This window comes from Nyctereutes procyonoides, unplaced genomic scaffold, assembly GCF_905146905.1.
Source record: "Nyctereutes procyonoides isolate TBG_1078 unplaced genomic scaffold, NYPRO_anot_genome, whole genome shotgun sequence".
Lineage (NCBI taxonomy): Eukaryota > Metazoa > Chordata > Mammalia > Carnivora > Canidae > Nyctereutes > Nyctereutes procyonoides.
In genome coordinates, this window is record NW_026575132.1 from 1537849 (window position 1) to 1555715 (window position 17867).

Consider the following 17867-nt stretch of genomic DNA (forward strand, 5'->3'; position numbering starts at 1 on the left):
AGGAAATCCAGCATATCCTAGTAGAACTCAAGGAAAGAGCAGATAGGCGTGAAGTATGATGAGGGATGTCTATTTACATAATCTCTAATTTTCTTTTCGTGTGAAAGTGTCCTTTTATTTTAGTGAATGATAGTAGTAGTTGGTAGGGTTTTTATTTTATGTGCTCAGAAAATAAAAAAATTGGCAGCCCGTATTGGTAACCTCTTCCCCACAGTTAAAATTTCCTTGGCTTTGCGATCTAAAGTCCAAGAACTATTGGAGTGGAGTGAGTGTGGCTGCTGGTAGAAAAGACCCAGTTAAGAAGGTGAACCTGAGATAGATACAGGAGAGTGGAAACGGCCGATAAAGCACTGTCTCTGGAAAGAAACGGAGCTCTCAGCACAAGTGGAGGATTAGGTTTGGTGGGAGGAAAAGCATCTCTTCTAATAAAATAGGACATCTAGAGGCAGGCAGGCAGGTTTGCAGACCTGGAGGGAGAAGTTGAAATTTGTCTGTTGGTTCCCACTTTCCTGAAGAGTATAAAAGGAGGTTTTCAAAAAAAAAAAAAAAAGGCTTTCTGGGGAGAATGAGTTGGGGTTGGAGGGAGCCTGGTTTCAGGGCATATAGAAGCTAGGAAGGGGTGTTCTCGGAGAGCGGGGCAGAGCTGAAGGAAATGGGGAGCATTATCAGACTACAGCTGAGGTTGGTAACTGGATTTGCAGTGGTGCTAATCTGTCCGTTGCCACCTGCCTCCCTCCACCCGTTACCCTAGGTCTGCATTCCAAATTTAGGTTCAGGAGCTGCAGAAGATCAGGCAAGGGATTTTAGAGCATTTACCAGATAGTGATTTTAACAGCAGGCTTTGGAATCTACTTTGGATTGAAATCCATTTGGGCTTTCTTTGTTTAGAATTTGATTCTGCTTAAAGAATATTTTATTTTATTATTTTTTAAGATTTTATTTATATATTCACAAGAGAGAGGCAGAGGGAGAAGCAGACTGCATGCAGGGAGCCCGATGCGGGACTCGATCCCAGGTCTCCAGGATCACGCCCTGGGCTGAAGGCAGCGCTCAACTGCTGAGCCACCGAGGGATCCCCTGCTTAAAGAATTTTAAACTAGGATAGATTACACGAACAGGGGAGTTGTGTGTATTACTTTGCCACGGCCATCTTCCTTGCTTCACATAAAATAGTGCTGAAAAGAATTACAACTGTTAAAATACGGATACATGCTAAGCGGTCTCCTGATAAAGGCCCTGAGAATGGTGCTGGAGTGATTTTTTTGGCCGGGGGGGATTGGAGGTGGCTATTGGTACATATTTTTTCGTATAGTGTTACACTGCATTATGTTTAAGGGTCTTAAAAAATATCCTATTCTCTAGCAGCCTCCTGTGTTACGTGCTGGAGGAACCTGTTTGATGATATCACAGTGTCTAGGAAAGTGCTCTGAAAAGTGCACAGCACTAGAGAAACCTGCTGTCGTGCCTGTTTCGGGTGCTGCCGTAGAGCCAGCCTGTCGGACAATCCGTAGTAGAATTGTAAAATTAACATTAACGAATGTAGAGAATGAAGCATGGCTCTCTGGAGATGAGAAGTTTCTAAAACCAAAGCAGTAAGAGTGTACTGTGGACTGTCCGCGTCCCTGTGCCTTGCTTTGTTGTAGCAACGTTTAGGGCATGCAAAGGGGAGAGCGGTCCTTTAAATTGACCTAATTCTGCCTCTACTGCTGCCGAATCTTTGTTTTGTTTCTTGGCAGGAAGAGAAGCCCACCTCTTTTCAGGGACCTCATGTATATATATATTTTTTTATTTCTACCAGACAGCAAGAATCTTTTGATTCTGTTTGCTCCGATCCTGGTTTGTTTGTTTATTTGTTCGTTCTTTGGTTTTTGTTTAAAGTATTGTGTACAAGAATTTGGTGACCGGTTTCTTCTCTTTCTTATTCTTTGCTTTTAGTTTCTTTGACTCTTTGGGGTTTTACCTACTTGTCTTTTTAGTTAATCATCATTGTAAATGAACATGGTACTTGCCCCTGCCGGAAGTGTGGCACCTTGTCCTCTCTATCTGAGCACCCTGATGTAATCTTACCTGCTCTTTACGGTGTTTCACGAATATTTGTATAAAAGAAAGAGAGCGGAGAAGACCGTGAATATGAGCCTTTGATAGCTGTCCGTGCTATATAAATACTCCTAGGTTTGCCACATGGAAAATGCACTTCTGTTCTTCAGAGAAGTAACTGCCTTCTCCCTTGCTCGTTTCAAGTTTCCTCCTCTGTTTGTGGCTGACTTGTTAATTAGGATGCCCTTTGTCATTGCCACACAGAGCTACACCGCTAGCTCCTTGTATGCTTGGACCTAAAAGGGTCGCTAATGGGTTTTGTTAGGGAATCTCCTGGCCCCGTAGATAGAGCCTAGTGGTTGGGAGCACTGACCGGAGCCCCAGTCAGGCTGACTGGGGATGAGCTCCCACTGTGCCGCTCACCAGCATGATTACTCTGCTCAAGTTAATTTGAATGCATTACCCTTCATTCTCTCTCTTGAATAATAGCAGATAGTCCTGTTGAAAGCACTTAAAGCTCAGTCCAGAGAGAGTAGGTACTTCCTATTAGCTGTTTTTTTCCTAAATAATGTATAATCTGAATTTTTGTCTTCATGGGTCATGATACAATCATGAGTTCTTATTTCTTTGATACAATCATGAGTTCTTATTTAAGAATAAGTAGAATTATTTAAGGTTAATCTGTTCATTGAGAAATGTTGAAAATGGTGTGCTTAGGAGAGTTTATTCGTTAATGAAGCAGAATGCAGTTATTTGGAGCTGCCATTTAGAGGCTGTATTTTGTAAGTGTAATTTCTATGCTCTTCTTTAGAGTAAATTTTACTGTTCAGTTTCCTCTCTATTAAAACGTCTGTATGAGAACCTCCTGCGTTCATGTAAAAATTTGGAAATGTCATGAAATTGCTGAACTGTTACTTCCTTAAAGGATTTTCTCTAATCCTCTGGTCATGTCAGTTTGGATTAATTTTGTCTATATATAGTAGATTAATTGTGTCTAAATAAGTCAGTGGGAGACATTAGTAGCCTATAGCCTCATACTCATCTTCAACTTTCTAATTATGAAAGTACTATGGTTTTGTTTTACATGTCCGTATGATATTAAATAAGCTCGTATTAAATATTTGTATGAATATTAAAAAGGGAAAGGAAATATCTTTGGTCACATACACATTGCTCAGGCTTATATTTCCACCCTTGTTGGTAAGAGATTAATTTACATTTGCTGACAACTTAAAATTTGTCTTCAGCTATACTATAAGAGGTTTGTATTTCTTAATCTGACCTTAAGAAAATTATTTATGAAAGAAGGCTAAAAACTTACTTTCACTTAAAGTCTCTACAAGGCCAAGTTGGCATGAAGTTTTTAAAACAAAATTGGATCTGGAATGATGATGGTTTATTTAACAGATGAAGAAGAGTATCTGTTCCATGGCAACAGATACTATAGTGAGTTGGAAATGAGAGAGCAGCTTACGTCAAGCTGGAAGTGGTAGGAACGGAAGGATGGTTTTTCAGTCACCTCCTTTTTCTTCATTAAAGCCTTTCCAAAAGGGCTGCATTAGTTTTTGTATGAAGACAGAAATTAATGATGAAAAACGAGGGTAACCACCCTGGTGCAGTTGCTGACGGAGTTGGAAGTAAAATACTTGGAGTAAAGCTAATGAATCGGTCTTCCTTTCCTTCTTCCCTCTTCGTCTCTCGTCTCTGACCCATCCCTTCCAAACCGCCCTCCATCCTTCTGATATTTAGCAAAGGACCTTTATGGATCAGAGCAAAATTGCTATTTAATCCTTTGGTTTCCTTCTGTCCTTTGGATAACAGTTTGAGCTCTGTTAAGGGCTCACATCACCACGGTCTGGTTGTAGGAATTAAGAATGCAACCCAACTACATTACTAATTCATTTGCCATATGACCTTGAGCCAAGGCCCTCCACTCCAGTGGTAGTAATAAATAAAATATACCTATAATTTTATTTTACAACCAGCCTGTCAGAAGTGTTTAAAAACAATTGCAACTTTTTAAAATGCTGATTTTTTTTCAAGGTGGTTCACCATAGAAATGCAAAGAGATCTTACATAATTCTAACTGCTGCTTGTAGAGAATTAAGACATTGGGGAGGAGGAGACAAAAGTCACACAACTCAACTTCTAACCAGCCTTAAAATGATAGGATTGGAGAGTTAGGAATACCTTGTTTTAGAATTGTAAAATTGAAAGAATCTCCAGCTACTTCTAGCTGTTTTTTTGGGGGAAAAAAAAGTATGGTTTTGATATGCCAAGCATGCTAGTGCTAAATGAACTCCTGTGAACTGTAGCATTTTTGCCCTACTGTTGTCATGACTTCGTATAAATAAACGAAGATAAGGTTGTCTGGTTCTGACAGGCTCCAACACAGATTTGATAAGGAAAATGTAGTAGTACTAGAAAACGTGCAGTATAAAGGGAAAACTGGTTAACCTTTAATTTATAGATATGTAGTGGCTACCTGCCCAAGTGAAGCTTCTCTTTACTGTGGAGAGGCATACGTTAGACCCCGGGGCCCTTCATGTACGTGGGCTCCTGTTGACCTGCGGAAGCTCTGCTGCTTTGTACCGAGGAGCGTCCTCGAAGCAGACCCCTGCCTGTGTCTCGACAATTACTGTTAACTGTTTCCTACACTGGCTGCCGCCGCCACCTTCTTTTTGTTCTGTTATTTAAATTCAACTTGCCAATGTATAGTACAACACCCAGTGCTCATCCCATCAAGTGCCCTCCTCCGTGTCCATCCACTGGCCTTCTTGACGGCATTTTAGAAAGTAGCGTAACGCAAGTATCCGTTAGGGAGGCAGGGGGCTGAGCCTTCCTCCAGGGCTGGCACCCCCCCCCCATTCTTTGCAAGGGTTGGGTAGCTGTTGGCACGAGTCCTCTCCTCCAGTTTGATTCACGATGCTTCTCATTCCCGAGGCTCTGCCAGTGCAGCTGGCAAGATTTGCGGGACCCTTTTAACCAAGACCAGGAAGTGAACTGTCCGCAAATGAAGTCATGTTCCTTCCATCCGCTGTCTTAAAACTGTTAAAAGCTGTTGCATTTTTCTTTCTTGGCATTCTACCCATGGCTTGTTCCGTGATTTATGCCAGCCTTAAAACTACAGGTGGCTATTTGCTGGAGATAAATGTGGTTTTCATTTTCAATGGTGCCAGTGTCTGTGCTGCTTCCTGGCGTTTTTCTGTCCAGAAGTAAGCGGCACTCGCTGTGTGACCAGGCTCCTTTTCTTGATCTGTGACTGGGACCAAATTGAGCCCTGCAGCTAGCCTTTTGTTCTTATGGGAAGAGTACTAAGCTTCCATGCTACCCTTTAATAATTTTTTTTAAGGCAAGCTAGTGTATTTTCCCCCTGATACATCACAAAGCCTTTTTTTTTTAAAAAGGGATTTTATTTATTTATGAGAGACACACAGAGAGAGAGAGAGAGGTAGAGGGAGTAGCAGGCTCCATGCAGGGAGCCCGGTGTGGGACTCGATCCGGGATCTCCAGGATCATGCCCTGGGCTGAAGGCGGCGCTAAACCGCTGAGCCACCCCGGCTGCCCTCACAAAGCCTTTGTACATTACAGTTTCCTGGATTTCTCTGAGCTGAAACATGCTTGTGAATAAAGTACTTTTATGCTCTCAGTGAACTGGTTCTATTCTTAAAATCAGCCTGTCCTGGGACTTATTTAATAAGGAGTTTTAGAACTTTGGAAATACTGAATAAGTGACACAACATATTTTTAAAGAATCTCTTCAAACTAGCTTGGTCTAAATTCAAAATTGTAAAAAGGGCTGTCGTTCATGCACGCAGTCACAGAAATACATCGAGTTACCGCTCGGAAGGACTCATAGACCATAAAGAATAAGAACTATGGGTGGTTAACATATTAATGGTACCCATGTTGGAATTCTGGATTTCTCTTGAGTAGTAGAGGAGATAGGAGATACGTAGACCTACTGAGTGTGGTGGTGTCCTCGGCAAACACAGGAGGAAGAGAGGGCTTGTGATTGAAGGGACGGGAGTAGAGCTCCTGGAGGAGGGCTGGGAATAGCGCCACAGTGGAAGCCGGTGGGGGAAGGCGGCTGTCGGCCAGTAACAAGGATGTCATGTGGCTCAGTAGGAGCAAGGGTACACTTGGGGGGTAGTGGGAGCCGTGTCTGGGTGAGGACTCCCCAGCACCCGCTGTCACAGACACTGTGCAGACAACTGGCAGCCAGTGACCCGGGTGATGAGTGTTGGATGGGGTGGGAGGAGGTGTGGCAGCCACCAAGGGGCTTTCCCAGGCTCTCTGGCTAGCCCTCGAGGGAATGGAAGGGTCTGACTAGGAATCTAGATGTTCCCAAAAGGAGGAAAAGGAGCACAGACACAAGGATACAAACGAACAGTAACTAAGGCCAGTTTTGCTCTGTTTGGGGTTGAGAGAGAGAAAAGCAAGGAGGGAGCCAGAGCGAAGAATCTTGAATGCAAGCATAAAGGACTTAAATTTTATCGGGAATGACTTGGGGATTTTTGACCCCCCCGCCCCCACACTGACAAACCTTTAATGATCAGAGCAGTATTTTGAGAAGATGAGCAGAAATATGTGGGAAAGTTGCAGCAGGTGGAAGGACCAGAAGCAGAGGCAGCAGGGAGGAAGACAACCAATCTGGTAGTGATCTTTGAAGTAAAAGTCAAAGGAGGGAGAAGAACTAACTAATAAGGATTAAAATGTAATGCCCCAGGTGGTGGCAACAATTTGAATATTTTATGCTTTGGGAGAGAATATGGATTAGTCTGTGAACACATTATTTTAATTATGGTATAATTGGTGTAGAGCCTTGTGTAAGTCCACGGTGTACGATGTGTTGATTGACGTCCACGCGTGTTTAATGAGCACCTGTTCTGTGTGGTAGGCCCTAGGGCAAAGATACGGTCTCTGCCCCATGTGGAGCTCACAGTTAATGGGGGAAGGGGCCGAGAAATAAATCTGAAGATACATATATAACAAAGATTTATATATATACACACACACATAGATATATGATGTGAAACTAATGAAATACATGTATGTATGGTGTCAGATAATGGTACGTGCTCTGAAGAGAAAAAGCAAGTTAAGGGCTAAGGGATGATGAAAGAGGGCAGTATCTTAGGACCTGAGATGACATGTGATAGAGACCTGGACGAGGTGAGGCGGGCATCCTGCCGTCGGGGGGAGAGCGTGCCAGGCAGCAGAGCACGGGGAGAAGGGGAGCCCCGAGGACCCACAGGGGCCCACCTGGCTGGAGGAGACTGGCGGGCTGAGCGGGAGGGAAGCAGGTGCGCGGTGCAGCTGGGGAGCAGGGCAGTCGGCGCCCTGACGTGCACGGGAGGGAAGCCCCTGGGGGTGCTGTGGTCTGGGTTTTCAGGAGAAAGCCTCTGCGGTGGCAGCAGAGGGCTGAGGAATGAGGAGTTAGGGGGCCGGGCAGTCCTGCAGGTGGGGGGGGGGGACATGGCGGTGGGTTCCACGCGCATCCGCAGGCAGAGCAAACGTGTTGACGAGCTGGCCGTGGGTTGTGGGAAACGGCAGCAAGGGACGTCGCCAGGGCCTACGTGGTGGGTTTGTGTGATTAGGGAAAAGGCCGGTTCCCAGCTCTGCCTTGGCAGGAGCAAACCTTCGGCGCGTCTGTCTGAAGAAGGCCCCCTTGTCCCACCAGGTGGACGTGGAGCACGGGCTGGGAACCCTGCCTCGGCGGCCTGGGGGGCTCGGCCGGGCCCTGATGGTCCCTGAGCTCCCGGCCTGAGCGACTGGGTGGACTGAGGCGTTGCCCCCAAATGAGGGAGCCTGGGGGGAGCTGCTGGCTGGGGGCTGGGGATGCAGCTGCACTCTGTGAGTCGGGATGCCTGGGGAGCGTTCTGAGGCGGCAGCAAGCAGGTGGCGGCCGTGGCCTCCGTGGGAGCCCCCGGAGCGGCAGAGACGCCGCGTGACAAGCAGGCGGAGCTGTTGGGTCCAAGCTCAGGGACAAGAAGCAGGTTCAGGATGTGGGCTGGGCGGTCCGTGGGATGAGGGGCGCATGAGGCCTCACAGGAGAGCCGAGCTGCGCAGGGAGGGGGTGCCTTGGGGGCACCTCCGCAGAGGGAAGCAGGGAGGACTGTAGCGCAGGCTCGGGGATCTGGGGGAGCCAGGTCCCTGGGAGGCCAGGCTTGGGTGGTCCTCCAGGGAGGGCATTGGGAGGCCGCTGGGCCAGAGGAGGGTGATGGGGGGGGGAGGCGTGCAGGGAGCTAGAGGGGCCGACTGCGGAGACGTGCCCGGAGAGGGGCCGTGGAGTGCTGGGCGAAGCTGTGTCCGACGGCAGAAGTGAGGGGACCAGCGGGGGAGGGAGAGGGCGAAGGTGCTGGCGGCCCCCAGCAAGGCCGAGGGCCGGTTAGGCAACGGGGAGGACGCGGGTCTAAAGGAATAGGTGAAGGAGCCTCAGCAGTGGAAGCGGGGAGCTGGGGAGTGGGGTGCGGGGCCCGGGGCGCAGGCCCGAGCTGGTGGGGACGTGGCGGGGGCAGGAGGCCCTGGGGACCCGAGGGCGCGGGGGCTCGGGGGTCCCGGGGTCCAGCTGGAGAAGGCGAAGGGCCCTTGGGACGCCTCACACCCAGGAGAGCCCGTCAGAGTCTCCGGTGACACTTCCTGGGGGACCACTTTTCCCTGAGATGCACCAAACCGGCACGGGAACCGGAGGGGAGACGCTTCCGTAGCCCCTTGGAGCACCGGCTGGTTCCACGGAGCTGCCCTCGGCTGGGGGTGTGGGGGGAGTGGGGCGGGGGTTCCGGGGGTCCCGGCCATGCTGCTCTAGGACCTGGGAGGCCGTGCAGCACGCCAACCCCGACGGGGCGCACACGCCCGATGCCGGGCCTCCATCGTGACGCTGGCCCGAGTCCCGGCAGCGGCTCCTTCAGTTTGATGTCCCAGGAAAGCCAGGGCCTTGGGGGGGCTCGGGGCGTGACCCGGGTCCCGGGATCGAGTACCGCCTCGGGCCCCCGCACGGAGCCTGCTTCTCCCTCTGCTGCGTCTCTCGTGAATGGACGAATAAAAACTCTTAAGAAATAATAAAAGGGAGGCAAGCCGCCGGCCACGAACCTTCCCTCCGCCCAAGTCCTGCTTGCTGCCATCGAGGCCCACTCGGCTGGATCACCCCTGTGCCTGCAGAGGGTCCAAGGTCAGAGTGGGACCTGATGAGATGTGAACACCGCATTTTCAAGAGTTTCCCAGAAACTGGCTGGACACGGTGCGTGAAAGCAGGCCGCGGTCTCAGGACCTCTCAGGACCACAAGCCCTCTTGCTCATCGGAAGGACACCCGTCAAGAGCAGACACGCCTTGAAGTCTCGGAGCGGGGCACTCGTTAGCAGGGACTTCACGTCCGGAGGGTTGGCGCAGCTTTGAGCGGACAAGGTCCCTTCGAGGACGTCCCAGCGTCCTCACCCCGACCTTGACCACCCGGGCCATGGCCACCTGGACCTTGGCCACCCGGACCTTGACCACCCGGGCCGTGGCCACCTGGGCCTTGGCCACCCGGACCTTGGCCCACTGGGCCTTGGCCACCTGGACCTTGACCACCTGGGCCGTGGCCACCTGGACCTTGGCCACCCAGACCTTGGCCCACTGGGCCTTGGCCACCCGGACCTTGGCTACCGGGCCTTGACCCCTGGGTCTTGGCCACCTGGACCTTGGCCATCAGGCCTTGACCACTGGACCACTGGGGTCTTGGCCACCGGGCCTTGACCACTGGGGTCTTGGCCACCCGGATGTTGGCCCACTGGGCCTTTGCTCCCTCCGGGCCTTGGCTACCAGATCTTGACCCCCAGGTCTTGACCACCGGGCATTGGCCACCTGGGCATTGGCCACCTGGACCTTGGCCCACTGGGCCTTGGCCACCGGACCTTGGCCCACTGGGCCTTGACCCCTGGGTCTTGGCCACCAGGCCTTGGCCACCTGGGCATTGGCCCCCTGGGCCTTGGCCTGGAGCCGGTCGTTCTGAGGGAGTGCCGTCCTGGAGCTGAGGGGTTAGCACTGAGCTTGGTCTCCGAGGGCCCCCGATGCCAGGGGCCAGGGAGGCAGCGGTCCCTGGCCGGGGGAGGCCCCCCATGACATGGTTTAGTTGTCAGCAGGATGTGGTGTGAGGCTTGTGAGGACGCGAGTCCCCACACGGCACTGAGGCTGGGTTTAAGGAAGGTTCCCGAGGATCATCCCTGGCCCCGACGGCTGCCCAGGCCCCGAGTGTCCCGCCTGTGCCACATCAGTGCGCGGTCTCCTCCACGCAGCGCACCTCGACTGGTGGACTTTCTCCCCCAACCCGCTTCGCGACCGCCATGAGTGTTCTTCAGTTTGGGGAGGTGCTTGTGGGAGCTCCTGCTTGTGGCCCAGCGGAGGTGTCCGCGCGCACTGGCGTTGATGCGGCGAGTGACACGCCCTGTCCCTGCGTTGTGGCTGCTTGAACTCTGTTGTCTTCACAGGTGAAGTCAGTGATAAACCTTTTGTTTGCCGCGTACACCGGGGACGTGTCTGCACTGCGAAGGTACGTGGACGCGGTGGTGTGTGGCGTGGCACGTGGCCTGCGGCCCTCGGGGTGGGGCTCACCGGTGGCGGCCATCTGTAACGGCTCGAGGCTCCCCCCTCTGTGTCTAGTGGAGATGGCCCAGATCCCCGGGGAGCCCCTTGCCAGTGCCGCGGGCCCCCTGAGCAGTCCCCAGAGCGCCCAGACATCTGCTCCCCCATGGGCAGTGGCCACCGTCCGCTTCGTGTGTCCTTGGAGGGGAGTGCGGTCCCCTCAGGCCGGGGGGTGGGGGGGCGACCGGGCTCCTCGCTCGGCGCAGGGAGAAGGGCCATGCGGGCTGCGCCTTCACCCTGGGCTGCCCGTGGGGCATGGCCGCAGCCGCGTGGGAAGGAGCCGATGCCCTGTCCCTGGGGGTGGCTCCTAGTGACACACACGGGCCTCAATAGCTGGCTCTGCACACACCTGCACACACACCTGCACGCGCACCTGCACACACCCACATGCACCTGCACACACCTGCACATGCACCTGCACACCTGCACGCACACTTGCATGCACCTGCACGCGCACCTGCATGCGCCTGCACGCGCACCTGCACACGCACCTGCACACACCCACACGCGCCCACACCTCCCATCCCATGGGCCTCAGCGTTGCCGGGATGCAGGTGCCTGGCGTCTGTCTGCACACGGCCGGTGACAGACGTGCCCAGAGCTGGGGTCCTGGTCCGGCCGAGGCGCGCTGTCGCGGGGCCCTGAGCAGGGGCGGCCGGGCCCACGGGGACGGGGCCACGCGGGGCTGAAGGGCCGCCGTCCCCCACTTTCAGGTTCGCTCTGTCGGCCATGGACATGGAGCAGCGGGACTACGACTCGAGGACGGCGCTGCACGTCGCGGCCGCAGAGGGTAAGCCGCCACCCCGGCCGCTTGCTTTTCTTTTCTTTTTTTTTTATTTTCCAGACGGAACCTCAGCTTTATACTAAGTGCTGGCGTCTGCTTGTGTTGTTTTGGGTACAGGTCACGTCGAAGTCGTCAAATTCCTGCTGGAAGCGTGCAAGGTGAACCCGTTCCCCAAGGACAGGTGAGGACGCCACCGGCGACGCGGGCCCGCAGCTCGGGGCTCCGCTGTCCCGGGCTGAGCCGCCTCGTGCCTGGTGCGCCCAGAGCCGCCGTGTGGGGACCCTCTGCAGCCTCCATGGCGCCCAGAGGCCGCGGGGAGGGCCCCCCACCCCCACCCTGTGTCCTCAGAGGCCCCACTCCGTGGCACCGCCGGGCTAGGGGGTGGGCCCCCCGGCACGAGGGACGCCAGGCTCTGTGCTGGGGAAGAACCAGGCACCTGGTCCTGGCGGGGCCTTAATCTCCCGGGACAGACCCTAGAGGAGCGAGAAGACCCCCGTCGCAGGACGCGGACGGCCGTGGACCAGGTGCTCTCGAAGCTGCTGCCCGTCCTCGGGGGCCCCGCGGGGGCCGGCTTCCAACCACTGCTCTGGGCCCTGAGGGCACAGGAGGGCGCCTGGCACTGGGAGGCACCAGCCCGGCACCCATCTCCCCCTCCATCCCCAGGCCAACCCGCTCCAAAGTGGACGGCCTGGGGGGGCGTTGGGGGGGCCCGGGGGGCAGCTGCACCTGAGTCCACTGTGCCTGGGCACTGTGCCGCATGCACGTGGGGTGGGGAGCTGGTGTGGAGCATGAGGTGGAGGGGAAGGAGGAGGGGGAGGAGGAGGACAGGGAGAAGGGGGAGAGGCTCGCCAGAGGAGGGAGAAGAGGAGGAAGAGGGGAGGAGTGGGATGATGGAGAGGGGAGGAGGAGGGGGGAGGAGGAGGAAGGGGGAGGAGGAGAGGCTCACCAGAGGAGGAAGAGGAGGAGGGGAGGGAGAGGGGGAGGAGGAGGGAGAGGAGGAGGGGGGAGGATGGAGAGGGGGGAGGAGGAGGGGGAGAGAGAAGGGGCAGAGGGGGAGGGAGAGGGGGAGGAGGAGGGGGAGGATGGAGGGGGGAGGAGGAGGGGGAGGAAGGGAGGGGGAGGATGGAGGGGGGGAGGAGGAGGATGGAGAGGGGGAGGGGGAGGAGAAGGGGGAGGAGAATGGGGGAGGAGGGGGAGGATGGAGAGGGGAGAGGAGGACGGGGGGAGGAGGAGGGGGGAAGAGGAGGAGGACAGAGAGAAGGGGGAGAGGCTCACTAGAGGAGGGAGAAGAGGAGGAAGAGGGGAGGAGGAGTGGGAGGATGGAGAGGGGGGAGGAGGAGGAAGGGGGAGGAGGAGAGGCTGGCCAGAGGAGGAAGAGGAGGAGGGGGAGGAGGAGAGGCTTGCCAGGAGGGAGAAGAGGAGGAGGGGGAGGATGGAGAGGACGAGGGGGAGGACAGGCTCGCCAGAGGTTCACAGGCACGACCAGGAGGTGGGACTGGACACGAGAGGACATGTCAGGAAGTCTGCGCGGAGCAGATTAGCCCCTCGCTATTCAATCTTCGTTTCACTGTTTTTTCTTTAATTAGAAGTTTGGGTTTTATTAGTTCGCTGCTTGCAAGAAATGCAGAAAAGTCACGAGACGTGCTAGCAGGGCTGTCGGGCTGGGGCGCTCTGCTTATCCCCCAGTGACCCGCATAGGCCAGACTGTAAAGCCTCAGGCCGGGAGAGGTCCCCCGTCCCTGCAGGTGTCCTGTCACCGCCTCGCTTCCTGGAGTAAGTCAAGAGCCCTCAGCCCTGGCCTTGGGCCGCGGGTCTGTGATGCCAGCGGAGGACATGTGCTGGGAACCTTCACGGTGCTTTTCTGTTTTATCCTTCATATTTGAAGGTTGAAAGGTTTTGGCCTTTGTTCTCTTTTTGCATGACACCGGCCTCCAGGAGCCTGGGAGTGCAAGTGCCGGAGCAGGCAGGGGCAGGCAGGCGTCCGCTGGACGACCCCAGTGACCACCGCGCAGCCAAGGCCACTCTGCCCCGTGGGATCGGTGTCTCTCCAGTTGCAGGACAGGCCTGGGTGGTGTGGGGAGTGTGTGTTGGTTCACGGAGGAGGGGGCTTGGGGGCCTTGCCGTGAACACTCACTCGCTAAGGCGGAGTGTCTGTGCTGCGGCACCTGAGAGCCCCCCGTCCCCCGTCCCCGGGCCATCGACTCCCCAACCCGGGGAGGCCAGTATGGAGAGGAAGCGGCTTTCGGACACACGCCTGTAAAGTGTTACTTACCTGACGTAAAGAATGACGGTTACCGAATCCTACCCCGAAAGATCTGAGGCTATTTGAGGAGCCTTTCGGCTCCATCCCGTGGCCCCACAGAGGAGGCAAGAGGTGGAAGGCAGAGCTGGACAGTCGGGGCGGCAGGAGGTGGGGCCGGGCGCCCCGTCCTGCACGTCCTCGCCTCATGCCCGTGGCCGGCCGAGCCCAGTCCGCTCTCCACTCGGCACCGGCCGCTGCGGGGTGCGCCCCACGACACCGGCAATGGGGAAGGCGCCGTTCCTGCCTGAGGCGCGGTGGCCCGTGGGAGCCCCTGGGTTCCCGCCCTTACCTGAGAGGACTGTGTCCATCCCTCTGGGGTGTGGGACTCCCCGAGGTCACCATCCCTTCCAGACCTCTGAGCTGTCGTGACTCCCACAGGACGGGGTGACGGGTGACTCTTCCTCGAATGCTTTACTTGGGGGGGATCCTGTGGGCTTTTCGCGAAATTACCGTTTGGGAACCCGAGGGGCCCGCCGTAGCTGTCCACGCCAGGATGCCCCTCCGTGGTACGCACGGGGACACGTGGGCAAGGCCCATGTGGACAAGAGCCTCTCCCTGCCCCCGTGTCTCACCCTGCCCATAAGACCACGTTTTGGGCGAGGAACCCCTTTCTGTATCTCAGTATTTACTTGTGACGTTGCTGAAACGGCTGAGTCTGAAAGGCCCCAAAACCCACGTGAGCATCTCCGCTCACCGCGGGACCGTCTCCGCACAGAAACCCCCTCACGGTCGGGCCGGGTTGTGCTTGTCGTTTCAGGTGGAACAACACTCCCATGGATGAGGCGCTGCACTTCGGGCACCACGACGTGTTTAAGATTCTCCAGGAGTACCAAGTGCAGTACACGCCCCAGGGGGACGCCGACGACGGGAAGGAAAACCAGACGGTCCACAAGAACCTGGACGGGCTCCTGTAACCGCCCCAGGCCCGAGCACAAGCCGCTTACCTACTCAGTCGTGCAAAACGATTATGAAGAGCACGTGTATTCCCACCCGGTGCGGTGTCTGTTTTACAACCCGTCATCTCCGTGTTGCTGGAGTCCTCTTCATCGTACACGCAGGACAAATCTGATCTCTTTGGGGAAACAGAAATAAAACAATCTCCCTCCACAACGTGAGCAATATTTACCTCGTGCGCTGTGTCATTTGACGTAAGAGGCTTAGTTACCAACGCTGGCTTAGCTGTGCGGTCCTCCCCTTTGATTTTTGTGTGTTTTGTGAACTTTCAATTTGTACGATACGCTTAAGGCATTCATAGAGTAAGTTCTGTCGTACGGTCCATCCAGGTGGGTCAAGGCCGTGTTTTAGAAGTGAAAGAGTGCGATTTCAGGACTTCTGGTGTAGATTTAGTTTGAGCGACTGAACAACTGTATGCTCTTGGGGTCACGTGTGTTGTCTCCCATCACCCGAGCTTTGTGACTAGACTCCTTAAAAAATTAAAATGGTTCGCAGCTGTTCGTGGCGTAGGCCGATTCTGATGAGACTTCATCAGGGAATCTGTTTAAGATGTTTGGTGACCAAAACACATATGTGAATGTAGTTCTGTGACACTTTTGAAAAAACCCCCATTTCCATCCCAGTGGCCCAGCGGCTCGTCTGGACCCCAAGCCGTCGGCCTGGCTTGGCTACGAGCGCGGGCACGCCCCCCGGGAGGTGGGGGCAGGTCGTCCCCTCTGACCGGGAGAGGTGTGCGGGGGCTGCAGGCCGCGGCCTGGGCCGGGGACACCGAGACGCCGCTGAGCCGCTGCGGCCACCGCCGAGGGTGGGGGACCTGCAATGTGCTGGAGCCCGTAGGGGCATCGATGGTCTGTTGGGGCCAGCGAACCACTCGTGTTCCGACCCTCGAGGGCGGGCGTCTGCCGGGCTGCAGCCTGTCCCACCTCGGGAGCCGTGGGGGCCGTGGGGTCTGCTCAGGAGGCCGGGGGCTGAGTACATGCACACGCACGCTCGGGGACCTCGAGGCCGCGTCTGGGGACACGAGCTCCTGCACCGCGGGAAGCCACCGCTCCGGGCCCAGCCCCGCGCCCTGCACGGCCCTCCCGGCGGCTCCTGGCCATGTCCCTTGTGCGGGCCTCGTGGGGACGGTGGGGACAACAGGGCCGGGGACAGCTGTGCCCGCCAGCAGCTGCGAGGCTGGGATGGAAAGCAGGGCGGACTGCTCCTTGGAAGCCGCTTTCATCGTTTGTCAGATGGGAGGGACGTGACCCTCGCCTCCAGGGGGCGCGCCCTTCCGTCGGCCCCGTGACCGTGACCCCCTCCGCCCGTCCTGCACCCCAGAGAGCTCTGGGTCTTGGCTCCGGGCCGCGGGGCTGCCTCTGTACGCGGGAGCTCAAGCTGCTCGTGTTTGTGCGAAGCTGCTTACGCGCTGCCGCCGTTTCTGGGGGCCTCACCCGTGACCCCAGGCTGGGGGTCGTGGGCCGCCCCCACCCCCGCCCCATGCTGCTCCCGGCTGCCCGCCTGGCACTGAACCACCTCACGTCGGACTGACCTCCCTCCTTCCCGAGGACTGTACAGCCATGAATGTATTTGCTTCCAGAACCTCCCAAAGTGAATCTAGTCTTAAAAATCAAGTTGTAAGCGTTCCGAAATTGGGAAATATTAATTTTAAATCAAATCAGGTAGTGTTGCTTTTTACGGCATAATAAATACGTGTATCAAAAAAAATCTGTAAAAATGAATTTTTTAAGACAACTAAGCTCCCTTACGTCCCTGGGTTGTGGAGTCTGCTGAGCATGTAGACTGTACCTGGTCGGCTCAAGGGTGATGCCCTCGATACTATGCACACACGCGCGCACACGCGTGCACCCGCACACCAGTGCACTCCCCGAGGTCGCATCTAGGGGCACGGGCAGACTCTGGGAGTCCGGGCCGCCCGCTGCTGCCGCTGCTGTGCAGGGGGAGCAGCTCGGCCTCGCGGGCGCACGGCAGGCCTGTTGGCAGCGCCCGGGGGCGGCCACCGTCCACAGCAAGTCGGGGCCCAGCCGCCAAGCGCCAGCCCCGCAGCCGGAGGGCCGCTGACCCCCATCCTGAGAGACAGGTCGCTCTCCCGAGGCCCTGCCCTCCCCCGGGAGCCGGATCTCCTGCCGCCCCACAAGCGTCTGCGGGGCACCGGCCGGTTCGCGGGCGGGCGGGCGGCATCTCCTTCAGCCCAGAAGCCCCTGCCTGGTGTGGGCCCGGGGTCAGCCCGTGGTCTTCCAGCCACGGGGCCGGTGGGCGGCTGCCACGCCTGCCACCTCCAGCCGGGAAGGAACCTGTGTCACCAGGTGACCTGCTTTGCACCAGCAGCTGGGCAGCGTGGTCCGCGTCACTGACCCATGGCCTGAACAGACGTGGGACACCCCAGTCTTGTCCCGCCGTCCCGGATGCAGCGCAGACCCGGGCCTAGCAGGCCCCCGCCCCCTTCTCCACGGCCTGCCACACGATCCGCACAGACCCCGGCGCCCCGCCACCAGCGAGCCCCCATGTGGGCTAAGGACGAGGTGTCCTGCCACGCGTGGCGGCATGAGCTGCGCACAGACTCCACGGAAGCGGGGATGTGGCCAACACCGACCACGCTGTCACTACCACATGACGCCTTACCTGCGCGGGGCTGTCCTGGGGGCCTGTCCCCTTCCTACTGTCACTCATGAACCCCCCTGGCGGGAGGGGGGCCCTGCACACCCCAGACCTGAGAGGGCGGGGAGGCAGCCTGCGCCGAGTGGCCGGTGCCCTCATGAAGGCGCTGGGGGGCGCAGCGGGGACGTGAGCGGCCAGCAGGCAGGGTAGGCGAACGCTAGGGAGGGGACGCCCTGGACAGTCACGCCCGCGGCACGAGGGAGCGAAGCCTGGGCACCTGACTTCTATCCCAGAGCCTGCACCCCTCCAGGCCTCCTGCGCCCCAGCCTCGCCCCTTGCCGCCTCCCCACGGGTCTAACATTTCCAAAGCTCCAAAAAGTAAATAAATTTGGCAGAGAGCCTAGGAGCACGGGCCGGGGGAGTGGCCGGGGGAGCGGACCGGCTCACACCTGAGGTGAGGCAGGTGCCCACGGGCTCCGACAGCCCCTGCGAACAGTCCCCTAGGACGGAGCCCAACAAGCAGGGCCACCAACAGGAACGGCTCGGCCACGTACAGGGGGTGGGGGAGGGGA

The 17867-nt window shown here is 56.5% G+C and overlaps 1 protein-coding gene across 2 annotated transcripts in view; it reads left to right on the forward strand.

Moving 5' to 3' along the window:
• GLS (glutaminase) overlaps window positions 1-14858 on the forward strand; it is a 75170-nt gene extending 60312 nt beyond the window's left edge. For both annotated transcript variants that reach the window (XM_055344964.1, XM_055344967.1), the window contains 4 exons: window positions 10504-10565; window positions 11371-11447; window positions 11559-11622; window positions 14501-14858. In XM_055344964.1, coding sequence (XP_055200939.1) covers window positions 10504-10565; window positions 11371-11447; window positions 11559-11622; window positions 14501-14657 — 360 coding nt within the window. In that variant the 3' untranslated portion in view covers window positions 14658-14858. The remainder of the gene's footprint in view (window positions 1-10503; window positions 10566-11370; window positions 11448-11558; window positions 11623-14500) is intronic.
• The last annotated feature ends 3009 nt before the right edge of the window (window positions 14859-17867 follow it).